The sequence below is a fragment of the Podarcis cretensis genome (assembly GCF_951804945.1).
Source record: "Podarcis cretensis genome assembly, chromosome: 13".
In the NCBI taxonomy this organism is placed as follows: Eukaryota; Metazoa; Chordata; class Lepidosauria; order Squamata; family Lacertidae; genus Podarcis; species Podarcis cretensis.
The window spans coordinates 30,174,391-30,188,719 of NC_137182.1; the positions used below are offsets into that span (position 1 = coordinate 30,174,391).

The 14,329-nt window shown below is 43.0% G+C and overlaps 1 protein-coding gene across 3 annotated transcripts; it reads left to right on the plus strand.

Annotated features, from left to right (window-relative positions):
- The first annotated feature begins 2,346 nt into the window (after positions 1-2,346).
- On the plus strand, positions 2,347-9,656 carry LOC307200219 (uncharacterized protein). 3 transcript variants are annotated; one of them, XM_079948638.1, is made up of 4 exons: positions 2,347-2,379; positions 2,703-2,843; positions 3,661-3,782; positions 8,099-9,656. In XM_079948638.1, exons 2-4 carry the CDS (start codon positions 2,832-2,834, stop codon positions 8,703-8,705), a joined length of 741 nt encoding a protein of 246 aa, XP_079804764.1. In that variant the 5' UTR covers positions 2,347-2,379; positions 2,703-2,831; the 3' UTR covers positions 8,706-9,656. The 3 variants fall into 3 exon arrangements, with proteins under 3 accessions (XP_079804764.1, XP_079804763.1, XP_079804765.1); XM_079948637.1 differs by lacking the exon at positions 2,347-2,379 and having other exon boundaries at positions 2,517-2,843; XM_079948639.1 differs by lacking the exons at positions 2,347-2,379; positions 8,099-9,656 and adding an exon at positions 5,917-6,706 and having other exon boundaries at positions 2,620-2,843.
- Positions 9,657-14,329: the final 4,673 nt, after the last annotated feature.

Here is a 14,329-nt window from a genome sequence, read left to right on the forward strand (position 1 = left end):
ATTCACCAGTATAGATGTCTCACAATAAGCACCTTTTTATATGCAGTTTTGAGAAATGCGCACACCGCTGCAAGCAATTTTTACACAAACACAGTGGGAATGTCCAGGAATGCAGGAGAGGATATATTGTCTGATTATATCCTTATCCAACTTGTGTTAACAAGTTTCCAATATCAGCAGAGTAAAACATTCCCCTTTAAGTTTGCAACTGCAGCGTTTGCTCATGCTCGCTTAAGCCTCTATAATGACTATTCTGGTAATTTCCCCTTATTCCCTCTCAAAATAGAAGACACGACACAGTCCTTTACAAAAGGATAAAAAGAGTTTACCCACATTCTGTTCACAATCAGATCCCAGAAGGCAGACTTAGGCTTAATGAAGTAACATACATTTGGAATCTATCTTATAAGAAGATAGTCCCTTTGTCCTCTCTTGGCTAGGAGCCAAGAGGGCATGTTTCACTCAGTAGATGTTGCTTGTTCAAAGGAAGAGAAGTAAGAGAGAGAGATGGCTGCCCCTCCCCTGTGCTTTTATCATTACCTGCACAGGTGAGGCCACACCCACCTCTAGTCACATGCAGTGGAAGTCTGTCCCAGCCCAGAGGGAAACAGGAAGTTTACCTGCTGGCTGGACAAACATCCCTCCCCATGTCTAAACATGTACACTCTAGGAATGTTGTAATTGACTGCTCTTGTGTTTTACATCCCCCACACACAGACTTTCATTTTTATGCATACTTTCCTTAATAATCTTTGTAAGCATTGTTTGACTGGAAAACTGCATCACAAAATTAGGACAAACGCAAAGTTCAAAAGATAGCTGTGCTTTGGATCACATACTGTTTTAGAAAGTGCAAAAAATGTACAAATTCCTCCCCCACCTCAGCTGTCATAGATAAATACCCTGAGATAGGGATGGGGAACCCCAGACCCGTCAAGCCTCTCTATTTGGCCAATGGGACTCTACCCAGCCCCTCCTTCATCCCCTCTCAAATGCTTTGGCCTTTTTGGAGTGCTTCCTTGAACTGTGACAATGCCTCTTATTTGCTTGATAGAGGATGAAGAGATGTTATGTGGGAAGTAGAAACCTCTGGCTTTTGCTGGGCTGAAATGTAGCTTACTGTCCGCATGGAAGAGTCACATCCATTGCTCCGCCCACTGTTGTCTCTAGCCACACCCATAGGTACCACTGGGATGTGACCCCTGAAAAACTATGACCCTTGGGCTGAAAAGGGTTCCCCCTCCCAATACAATGTGAATCTTTTGTTGAACTTTTTGTATGGATGATGAGATGTGCTAGAGACTTCAGAAGGCTCTAGCGGGCAGGAGAAGAGGTGCATGAAACTATGCCACTGAGTGTGTGAATGAATGATTGTTGCAGAAGAAGGCTTATGCTGGGCTGAGTACAGATGACCAACTAAGAAACAGTAACTTAGCACAGTGTACATATCATGAAAAGGTAAGCAGGCTATCATCCTGCCAAGTAGTGAGAGAGATTTTGCTGATCCACAACATTTCCAGTTACAAGTGGATGTTTGGTGAAATTCTTGGTTGGATGGAGTGGAGGCCAGGATTGTGGCATGGATACTGAGGCAGAATCTTGCACGGACCAATTCTTGTTTGTGTAGGAGCACAGGTTTTTGCATTACAATGTACAGAGCACAGAAGTAATGTGATAGGATTGGCATAGGGAACCTATGACTGTATCACTATCATTGGGCTACAGCTCTCATCAGCCTCAACCAGTACAGCCAACGGTCAGGGATTATGGAAGTTGTAGTCTAACAACATCTAGAGGACCACAGGTTCCCTATCTCTGTGGTAGGACTTCCATATGCGTGTGTTGTGGGAATACACAACCACACAAGAGAGGATGTGAATCTCATGCCTTAAACATCACCTGACTTCCCCCCTGCAACTGTTGGCTCCTTTGTGATTTTCCCTTTCTTCCATTTCTTATACATCCCCTTCTTAACTCTCAGCTCATCTGAAAGCTCCTTATGCAGCCACACTAGTTTCCTTAGATGCCTCCCATTTTTCTTTCTTGCTGGTATTGATGTACAGTGGTACCTCGGGTTAAGTACTTAATTTGTTCCGGAGGTCCGTTCTTAACCTGTTCTGTTCTTAACCTGAAGCACCACTTTAGCTAATGGGGCCTCCCGCTGCCGCCATGCCGCCAGAGCACGATTTCTGTTCTCATCCTGAAGCAAAGTTCTTAACCTGAAGCACTATTTCTGGGTTAGCGGAGTCTGAAACCTGAAGCGTATGTAACCTGAAGCGTATGTAACCTGAGGTACCACTGTAATCACTGACCATTGACCAAGAAGCCTAGGGGTAATGGGAGTTGTAGTTCAGCAACATCCAGGGACCCAAGGCTGAAGTACACTGCTGTAGAGATGCAAGTCAGCAACTGATGCACTGTTTTGTAATGATGCTGGTTTCAGTACCAAGAATCTTCCCAAAATGCTGATGCAAATGTATTTGCAGTCTAAAGAGCTTAGCAAACAATATTTGGGTTCCCTACACAGTCATTACACGTTGCAGAGGGATGATGTGACCATAGGGTTTCTCTTTCAGTTCTCTTACCAAGAACAGAAAGTGTTGCAGATCCTCCCTGCCTTGTGACAATTTCTTCCTGTAATTGGTCAGGTGTTTTTTTTTTAAAAAAAAAACCTGTCCAACTCTCTGTTTTGTGATTGGCAGTTCTATATACAAGGAGGGGTAGCCAACCTTTCCTAAGAGAAACAGAATAGCTATATAAAGAGCTGGTGAATTATTGTTGTAAGTGGGAGGAAGACCATCTTTGACTGGGAGACAAGCTACTTTCTTACCATGGAGCAGACAGTGAGTAACTCTGTTACAATTTATCTGATATGCCTCTCTCAAGCTTCTGTTGTTATTGTGGCATATAATACATGTTATGAATAAATATAACATTCATACCAATAAGACATTATCATCATACCTACTTACAAAACAAGTAGGAATGATGATAATGCTTCATTGAACTTCATTGAAAAGAAAAACAACAACAACAGTATAATTCTACAACATTAGGATTTTGATTTAATATCTATGTGTTGCTTTCCTTACAACCATGATGAGCTCCAAGCAGCTCAAAACAATTAACAGCTTACAAGATGTAAGACGATTAAATTCAAAGACAAATGTTCAAGATTTACAGTAATAAAATTAAAGTACAATGTAATCGTTTTAGAATTGGGATCTTATAGGTATATCTTATATCCAGATAGCATTGTACCCTCATGTAGCTAATTAAGGAGTAGGTGTATGAAACTGGAAATGCATAGCTTGGGGATATTTCTGGAGCCACTATTGTCACTTGAGTCATAAGAAGCCTCATTGGCATGGAGTGTCTTCTGTCAGTTTGGGCTGATGGTCCAGCTACACCCCTATCTGAATGGTATAGCCTAGCTTCTGCAGTCTAGCTCTGGCAACCTCTACCAGTCTCAGGGTCTCCACCCACTACTGCTAGCCAGTTAGATCAATTTTCTGGACTCTCAGCTTCCCAAAGACAGTCACCATTCAGGCAGCAGCTTCCTATGACCCTTCCAAAGGCAGGGAGTGGAACCGAGTGGCTGGAAACACCTAGCCAATGACGCTACTCTCAATGCTTTCTCTTTTTGTTTTCTTCTGACAGGTGTCCAGAAGTCGGTTGGGTTTCAGCCTGTTGAGTGTGACTTTCCTGCTCTGTTTGACAAGTGGAGCCTTTGGGTCTATAGATCCAGACAAGCTGAAGGCAATCATTGACTACATCAGAGAGTGAGTAATGTTTTGGATTTTTCTGGGGCTTTCCAAGCAAGTGTTCAACACATTTCGAAAAACCCCTCAAAACAAAATCATGGGACTAAAACAAGCAAGAATGTTGGGTTGGTATTCTGGCTAAATAAAGCATTTTGCTTTCATACTCATAATAATTTACATTTTAGTATATGTGCTGCCGATGCGAGCACTTAATGATTTACGTTTTGATTATGTATTTCATACAACATGGAGGTGATTGTTTTGCTTCATGTTATGATGCTGCTACAAGGTGGCCTAAGATAAATGAATAAGATTCTGTCTGTGTATGTATATTTGTGCAGAGGGGAAATGTGTGTGTGTTATATGTTTGCTTTCAAAGGTCTGCCCATGTGGTTTTGTTCTGGCATGCGTGCTTTCACATTTTGTCATCTTTAAGTGCTATTAGGGTGAAGATGTGGCGAAGGCAATATCATTATGACTGTGAATATTGCAAGGCACATAAAAACTTGTACAGTAAGATGCCTGTAGAGGGAAGCACTGCATAGGGATGGGTGAGCATGTTGATTTCAGGTTCTCATCTTTCCACTCTTCAGTTTTCCACATTTCCAAGAAAAATCACTAGCCTTTAGCGCAAATTTATATTCACATGTTTTTATGCAGTTTTTCCTAACATACACATTTTTGCAAAAAGAAAATCCCCTAATACAATGATTTTTAATGTTATTTTTACAATGTACTTGCATTTTTATGCATACTGTACCTTAATATAGGCATAATTAATGAATGAATGAAATTTCTATTCTGTCCTTCATTCAAGGACCACAGGGCAGGTTTCAATATAAAAACACAGAAATATACACCATAATAACAAACAAAAACAATAATCCCCTCCTGTGGAACTAACTTTCTCCTCCAATCACCCACTTAAGTTAGATATCCATTTCCAAATGAGCTTGTTAAGGAAATAATCTGTTCTTATATGGGTAGGGCATAACAGTAAACACTGAAGGCATACCTAAATTCTACAGCACTTTAAAAGGTTAGTTGTTCTTCCATTTATATAGTACTTCTAACGTTGTAATGGTCATTTTCTTCTCCTTTCAGAACAGGTCCTCCAAACTCTCATAGCAATGAAGTCGAACGTTTCCCATCTGTTTTACACCTATACCCTTTCTTGCCTTTCTGCTTTCTATTGGGGCTTTAGCAGTGAGGTCTTTTCACTTCCTAGAAAACCTGTTAACGCACTTATCCCCAAAGTTCATGAAAACAAAGCTGCTCTTTAATGGGCTGTAGCAATCTCAATGGTCATTTGTGCAAATTACTTTGCTTGAGAAGTACATTGCATAATTTGGAGAAGTGTGAATTGGTGGGGGGCTTATTTTGGTTTTCAAACTGTTTTGGAAAGTGAAAATTTGGTAGGCTCACCTTTAAATGTGGACTGAATTGCATTCCTCCACCATCCTACCTCTGGGAGAAAGGGCACTGCAGGAGAAACAGGGTGATTTGGGAAGGAACTAACTGGGCATTATGCAGGCCCTGCTGGCTACAAGCCTCAGCCAGTGTGCCTCAAATGCAGTAGCGGTGCCATAGCTGAGGTGGTCTTTATTTTTAAAAAACCTTGTGCACTCAGAGCAGCACAATGTCTGGCTTCACTTCCTGGGACGCTCATGGGATTATGCAGCACATAGTCATATGGGTGTCCTGGAAAGTGCTGATGTGCTGAGAGCCTTCTTCTGTTGCAAGCAAATATGGTGCTTTTACTAGCACAGTATTTAAAAGAAAAGGGTATTCCCCCTCTAGGATTCATGGAACCCCTGATCTGCACCCACTGGTCTGGCTCTAATGGCACTCTTGGTTTTGCTTAGCAAATCTAATTCCAATAACCATTACAAACTCCATCATCTTGGGTTATTGGCATCCCATCCTCCCCCCAAAACCCCATCTATCTGCTGTAACATTAAGTTGTGGCTTCTATCTATAAATAGGTCATCACAGATATTGCAGTAGAACTGAAACTTCTCTGCCTCTCCATTCAAATGACTGCAACCGAGACTATAATAAAAAAAATCAAGCCAACATGGACCAAAAGGAGGAACCTGGTTTGGAATAGTTCAGCATCACTCATTCTCAGCTTTCCTTTGTTTTTCCTTAGGTATGGCATCCGCAATGGCCATTATGTTGTGGCTGTAAGACTGGATAACACATACTGCAGAAATCCTACACGGCAGAATTTAGAGACTGCTTTACCTACAAACCAAATGAGTGAGATGCAGAGGGCTATTAGAGAGGAAAATGGAATTTATAACCCACCACAGATAGGGGATGTTGTTGCAGCCAGGCCAAGGTCTCTGACAGATTTCACAGAGCATGCTGAATGGCGCTTACTGAACGGAGGCCAGAATAGCCCAGTAGAAAGGATCCTAGCCAATAAGGACCAAAATAGTTGCCTGATCTTCTTTAGCAAATTATCCCCCTGTGTGCACAAATGTCTCAATGAGAATAACATGAGAAACATTATACAGGTGGTCAACCCCCTTTTTAACAGGTTCAATGAAGATGCCAGGGCTTTTGTTTTTCAGTCCATTTACGCATGGGATGCAGAAAGAGAAGATGAGGTTGTGTTGAGGGCCTGGCAGCGCATCCAGAATGCCCCACTATTTCGGTGCTATGCAGGTAATAGAGCCTGCATCAAATGTTTTAACCATGACCAATCTGATACCGACAGTCCCTGCTTGGCCAATTAGGGAAAGCCAATGATAGAGTAGTGCCCACCTAGGGATTGCAGTTGTGGCACTTAGCATTTTGCCAGCTGGCCTAAGAACCAAAGTCACCCCTTCCTCATTCCCATATTCTTGTTTTCTCAAGATTGAGCATTACTTATGATCTTTGTAGTCCTTTGCTTTGCTGTTGAATCAATAAAATCTTTGGAGCATATCACAAAAGCTTCTTGTCTGTTTGCTTCTTCTTCTTCTGCTGTACCCTATAGTGTGAATAATCACCCACGCCTACAGAAGAGATGTGCAAAGTCATGTGGGGCTGTAGTGTCCACATTGGGGCTGTTAACATGCCCATGCCCATGTGTGTTTGAGAATTCAAGGTTACAATACAATCCAGTGCCTACAGCTGGCATAAAACCTAAAAGCCCAAAGGACAATTTGCTGCAGTCTGGAGAAGCAACCTAAGTTAAGGAGAATTCGTTGCAACATTGCGATGTCTCTGAAAATCCAGATGTTATATCCTCAGTTGCTAGATTCTGCGGTTCCATGATGGACATTCATTGAAATATGGTTTTATCTTATGCTGGTCTGTGACCAAAATAAAGTTTGATACTGATTGTGATGTCTTGATCTGAAAGACTAGGTCAAGGAAGGGGAGCCCTGGGATCATTGTTGGTGGGGTGCTTGGTTGATCTGGAATTCAGAGCATGTCCCTAAACCCCTTAGCTTAACTCAACAGGTCATTATAAAATAAGCACAAGCTCTTGCAAGGGCACAGAGGAAGAAATTGTTGACATAAACTGGCTGCCCACACATACACACACCTGTGGGTTCTTAATTAGCATTTGTGAGCATAAAAGCCTCCTTCCCAACTGATTCAGCTCTACTGATGAACTAACCAGCAGTTGTTTTGCAAATATTAAGAAAAGCACCTTTGACTTCTGTTTTGCCTCTTATTTCCACATGTGGTGGGAATGCCAATATGTGTGTGGATTTTGGAAGGTTATGCTGAAATAATGTATTATTATAATAACATATGTTGTTGTTCTCAATGTTGTTCTCAATCTTTAGTGCTTGCACTATAGGCATCAACTTTTGCTTCCACACTCCTGATGTGCCACAAATAATGTTGTAAGCATGTCATGTGTACCTTTATAGCTCTGGGAACTGAATCAACTTGCAGCTTAACCTACCTCACAGAGTTGTTGGAAGCACACTGCACACCCAGACATACTGGAGATGTAAAAATATACATATTGCATATAATAGTTTGTTGGCAAAACTAGCTGCTTGTTTCAGGATAACTTTTTTTAAAATAAAAAAACCACAATATTGTTTTCCTGCCCAGTAACAGCCGTGACGCTAACTAAACCAGACTTAATTTTTTGAGAATCTTTGTTGTAAAACCCATCTCTGTCCTTGTATATTAGCAGATGGTGGTTAGAATTTGTTTATCAGTCGTCACAACTATCACATCACCAATAAAAAAAATCCTTCCATCTCACAATGCCTTTCTACTCAGCTGCCAAACATGGAAGTTCAGTTTGGAATACTCAATGTTAGTTTTTGCTCATTCAGTGACACTCATTCTCACCATTTTTTGGTGATCATTCCTAGGTATGGCATTAAAAACATCCATTATGCTGTGGCTATAAGACTGGATCATGCATACTGCGCAGAACCTACACCAACGGTCTTGGAGACAGTTTTGCCGAGGAGCAAAATGCAGCAGATGAAGAATGCTCTCGACCACAGGAATGGAATATATGTCCCAAAGCCAATAGGAGATGTCATTGCAGCTAGGCCAAGATTTACCCGTAGTAAAGAGCACGCGGAATGGCGCTTGCTGACTGGAGGCCAGAATAGCCCTGTAGAAAGGATCCTATCCAATAAAGACCAAAATAGTTGCCTGATCTTCTTTAGCAAATTATCTCCTTGTGTAGAACGTTGCCTCAATGAGAGTGATGCGAGAAACATTGTCCAGATGGTCAACCCCCTTTTTAACAGATACAGTGAGGATTCCAGGGCTTTTGTTTTTGAGACTGTTTACATGAAGGATACAGTGAAAGAGCATGAAGCTGTGGTGGGGGCTTGGGAACACATCCAGGGTGCCCCCCTATTCCGGTGCTACAGTAGCAACAGAGGCTGCATTAAATGTTTTGATGACAACCAGTCAGGTGACAGAAACCCCTGCTTAGGCAATGAGGTAGAGACAGAAAGGTAGTGGGAGAACAGCTGTGACACCTGATATTTGCCACTTGGCCTCCTGGGCTATATATTGCCCAGATAAGCGATGTACCTCCTCCAATCCCAGACTTAGTTGATTGAGCATTGCATGTTATATGTTATCTTTTGTTGTTTATTTAGTTCTCTGCCGTTCTGTTCAATAAATAATTGTTCAGAGCACACCACAATATATTATCTTTCTAGCTGCTTATGGTATTTCCCTCACTTTGGAGCACTGGACAGTCATGAGGACCCACAGTCAGTGGCCTAGTGTGTGTGGGGGGGGGGACAAGGGGGGGCTGTGGCTCTGGGCACAGAATCTTGGGAGGTGCAAACTAGGCATGTGCCTGGTGCACGAGCCCCCTGGGTCAGTGCAGAGGATGTTCTTCACCTCTGGGGTTGCCCCGCTCCTACCCACCATCTGATTGTCAACCTCTGTGCGCTAGGCGTGGGTGAGGTGTGTGTGTGTGGGGGGTGAAGAGTACCTTCCATGGCCCGCCCCCGCCCACCAGCCGGTGGGTGGGCACTTACGGTCTGGACACAGACAGAGCATGGAGGGCGCTCTTCACCCTTTGCTCCTGCGCCCCAGCCAATGAGCACCTGCTCGTCAGCTGACTGGCTTCTCAGGCTAGATTTCCCTTAGAATCAAGTCTCTTCCCCTACCCTCACCCCTGCTTGACCCTGGTGTCTGTAGTCATATGCTTTGCTCTTGCATCAATAAATGTTCAAAGCAAATTCCAAATGCTTCCTGTCTTTTCTTCTCGACTACTTCTGATGTCACCCACCCTGTGCTCACCACATCTGGCAGCTGAGACCTGTGGATTCATGAGGAGCTGCAGTGCCCACTGTTGCTCGCATGAGATCGATGGAATGGTTGCATGTTTGCACTAAGATTGAGATTTCCCCCACATTATTTGATTCACAAATAAACATTTTAGCATGCTTGGAAGTCTTCGTCTCTGTCTTCTGTTTTACATATAGATGATATCCAGACAAGTGCCTGGAAGATCAGTATCCAAACCAAGACCCAAAACCACAACATCCCTAAAAGCCTAAGCTTCTTGTCTTGGGATCACTAAAATGCAGTATGTTTCAATGGAATCAATTTACAGGTTCAGACCCTAACCCTAACCCTGGCCTACTCATGCAGAAGAATTAGTTGGGAATGAAATGGTGTTGGCAGAATGGACTAAACTAGAATGGAGTGTAAGGGGTGTGTGTGTGTGTGTGTGTGTCTGTGTCTGTGTGTTTGTGTGTGTTTGTGTGTATGTATGGGTTTAGCATACTTTTCTAGGCAAAATATTGTACTGTACTGTATCTTACCAGCTCCCTGATTGTTCATGTGCCTCCTCTTACTCATATATTTCCTTTTGTAGTTCCTCCCAGCTTCTACTCCTTTGAACCTCATGCTTGATTGGTTGATTAATTAATGTCTTTCTTGGAACTAACTCCATCGTATCCCATAGCATTGCTGCAGAGTAGGGATGTAGTTAGTGAAACACTGTTGCAAACCCTCCTTGACCCTTTCAAGTGTAATTGCTCTGGGAAGCAGCACTGGATTTAACTGGCAGGTTCTGCTTGTTTCTCTGTCAGGATCCAACTGAAGCCTTGTTATAAATTCCTCATGGTCTAGTATGCCTATTGTCCCTAGGTCTGAGTCTTTTAATTTAGGCAGCCAGTCAGAGATCAGTACACAATTTATATGAGAATTGTTCGTGTTTGAGAAAAACATACAGTTCCTGACATCCTGCTTGTATCCTTGCCAAAAGTCCACTGAACAATATGGTTTGAACAATTCTGTCAAGAGTACCTTTAAAAAGAAAAAGAAAGACTTACCCTAGTAGCCAGGTCTCTTATGGTGTCACAAGTCTCATTGAGAGCTGCTTCCCAAACAACTTCACCCTCTTTGAAAGTCTTAAGGGTTTGCAACATACGAGAACCATTTTAAAAAATCTAATTATTTCTCATTTGGTGCATAAAAAGGTAAAGGTAAAGGGACCCCTGATCATTAGGTCCAGTCGTGACTGACTCTGGGGTTGCGGCGCTCATCTCGCTTACCAAGCCTAATGTAAGTTACCTGTGTGTGTGTTTCATCTCCACAGCTGTTTTGTGCTGAAACGTATGGAAGAGCAGTGGACTGAGGCGGCCATGAAACACAATTAGTTTCGCTTTTTGTCAGCTTTATTTGAAGAGGCCCAGAGTTCTTCCACAGTGTTTCAATTCCCAGAGCGACCTGTGAGAGCATCACAAACAAAAGCACTCCACACCTGTGGGTGGTGAAGGAAGAGAAGGAGAAATGACCCATTTATCACCTTTTGTGTTTGTGTGGCCTTCAACTTGTCTTCAGGCTGTCCATTTATCACTCTGACCTGTTGGTTGGAGATCCAGATGGGTTGGAACATGGTGGGTGGAGGGGACCTTCTTTGTTTTTTTTGACAACTCCCCTTCTGAATGGATAATGCATCTATTCATTTCTGGTGTGCAAAGCAGCTTGGTTCTTTCAGGCTCCATACATATTCACTTCTTGCTCCCTTCAGCCTTTTCTTTTTCCTTTTTTTGGTCAGCTGACCAGTTTGTAAACTAGCTAAATTGAAACTGTGTTGATTCCTCTCAGTTTAACAGCCGTGAAGGTAAATAATCACAAATCCATGTCGTTTGCTAAACTGGTGTGTGGGTTGAATCCAGCAAAGTCATTATGAGTAGCGTGACTTTCACAAATGCAACAAAACCTGTCCTCCATCTCCTCCCACTGAGTGCCCCCAGAACTTCCCAAATTTGTTCTTGAGGGTTGGGGAAACTGCCAGAGCAGGGGTTTTTTGGGTGTGTGTGTGTGTGTGCAAGGGATGAGGAGGGGGAAGTTCTGTTCTTTGAGCAGAAAGTGTTCCACTCAAGCAAGGACTTCCTCTAAGATATAAGTTGTGTTTGTGTATGTGAGTAAATCAGCATTATTTGTAATGCTGACTGTAGTAAGAGTTAACTGTAAAGTTAGTCGTTGGCAAAGGTTTCATGAAGTCAGGCTCTGTGACCTTGGAGAGCTGTTTCTTGGCAATGCCAGTCCAAGTGGGTCAGGCACAGGTGTTTATCCAAAAGGCAGGATAAAATACAAAGTAGTGAGCACAAAAGTAGAGCACGAACTTAGATCAGGCAGGAAGTGGGCAAGGGATGTAATGTTCAGGCCAAGAAGAAAGTTCTGAAGCTAATCCTTTATAGACCCTGATGGCCAGGAAATGCTCCTTGCAGTCAGTTGATTGTATGCTCAGGTGGGTTCCTACTGCAGCCTAGATCGTGTCTTGTAGTGAAAACAGAGCACTCAAGTGCAAGTTGTAAAGCACTTAAGCCTCACAGTCTTCTGCACTGGAACATAAGAAGAGCCAGCTGGATCAGGCCAATGATCCAGCTAGCCCAGCATCCTGTTGTCAACCATATGCATGTGGAAAGGAAGCAGGACCTGAGCACAGCAGCACTCTCCCTACCTAGGTTTTCCAGCAACAGGTATTGAGATGCTTCTGAAGATGGAGGTAGCACATAGCTATCATGATTAGTAGTCATCTGAACAGATGCATATTGTCCCTACTCTGCCATGCCACTTTTAGCTATATTTATCCTCCTGCACAATCAGGGTTCTCAGTAGAAAAGGGAATTCTAATGAGGTCCAGTTAAAATCTCCCTGCAGCCTTTCATGCTTAGCACAGGAAGTTCAGGAGAGAGGAAGGAGAAAGGGTGCTGCTTCCCTTCCTCTGTCTATCTGAGCACACGTTTTTAATGTCTGATGAGGGTTAATGGCTACTGGTTCTGATGGCTTTAGGCTACTTCCAGCAACACAGGCAGAATATCTCTGAATATTAATTGCTGGGGAACAAAAGCATGAGAGAGCTCTTGCCCTCGTGGCCTGCTTTTGGGATTCTTAGAGGCATCTGGTTGGCCACTGTGTGTGAAAGATTACAAGGGCTTTTAATGGAAATATCACTATAGAACTATATTACATCCAACACACACACACTGGCAGGACATACATATTTCCCATAGACATCTTGTTGGCCACTGTTGAGTACAGTGTTACTTCTGGTTACGAACTTAATTCGTTCTGGAGGTCCGTTCTTAACCTGAAACCATTTTAAACCTGAGATACCACTTTAGCTAATGGGGCCTCCCACTGCCGCTGTGCCACCAGCGTGCAATTTCTGTTCTCATCTTGACGTAAAGTTCTTAACCTGAGGTAATACTTCCGGGTTGGTGGAGTCTGTAACCCAAAGTGTTTGTAACCCGAGGTACCACTGTACAGGACACTGGGCTATGATGGCATGATTTAACAGTGCTTTTATTTTGATATTTCACACCTGAGTTTCTGTTTCAGTATCCAGGTGATACTATCTGTTTGCCTAGACCATGGGTAGGCAAACTAAGGCCCGGATGCCGGATCCGCCCAATCACCTTCTAAATCTGGCCTGCGGATGGTCCGGGAATCAGTGTGTTTTTTACATGAGTATAATGTGTCCTTTTATTTAAAATGCATCTTTGGGTTATTTGTGGAGCATAGGAATTCATTCATTCCCCCCCTAAATATAGTCTGGCCCCCCACATGGTCTGGTGGACAGTGGACCAGCCCCCTGCTGAAAAAGTTTGCTGACTCCTGGCCTAGACTCACATTTGTAAACACATTTGCTTCTTATATCATTAGCGAACCACACAGATGAGGCAGTGGAACAATGTGTTCTTAAAAGAAAGGGACAACATAACTGGCACTCTCATGCTAGTGGCAATGCTCTTTCACAGTATTAAGCCGATATTCCCAAAGCTGTCAAGAACCATTTTAACATTTATAAACCTGCCCCTTCTTCCCTCCTCACACCAAGCATTGCCTGCCATCACTGAAACAACCTGAGAGTTTCAGTCTCTCCTTTTGAAATGGTCAAAAGCAGGCTCTTTCTCAAGTTGCATTGCAACAGAAGAGATATGTATTCACACAAGAAATGGCAGTCATGATGTGCTTTAGTAATATAGTTCAGTTGTATGGCATAACATTTTTGATACCTGGCAGATGGCCTTTTGGCAGTCAGAAGATTGCTCTTGATAGGTTACAGGAATGGCTAGAGCGGTGACTGGGGACCCCGTGGCCCTTCAGAACTTGTTGACCTATAGTGTCCATGAACCCAGACCATTTGTCAAGCTGGTGGAGGTAGATGGAAGTTGAAGTCCAACAACATTGGAGCGCCACATATTTCCCATCCCAGGCTACAGAGTGGCTCAATGTAACTATTGGGAAATTAAGGGATCTCAATCCATCCTATTATTCCACCATAATCATTGGTCTGAGGTGACCTGACAGCTCCTGGAGAAAATGGCAAAAAAATCACAGGTGCTCTGTAGGAGAGGAGGAGGAAAATGATTTATTTGCAGCTGTTCCTCTAGGAGGGAGGGAATATAAGTTTTGGCAGGCAAGTTGATGTGGGGAGCGGCCAAATAGAGATTATATAGAGAAGGGAACACATCACATTTCACTTCTTATGGACTTACCGATGAGCTGAGATGTTTGCTATCCTGGGATTCCTTGTATTAGGCTGCAATCTCCATACAGTCCATACAGTTGGCAAAGGTAATACTGATGCCAAGAGATGCTTCTAG

Bases quoted from the DNA above. Each gene is read 5' to 3' on its own strand.
- LOC307200219 (XM_079948638.1), top strand. The intron at 3,783-8,098 runs GTGAGTAATGTT...GATCATTCCTAG, and splicing joins ATCATTGACTACATCAGAGA to GTATGGCATTAAAAACATCC.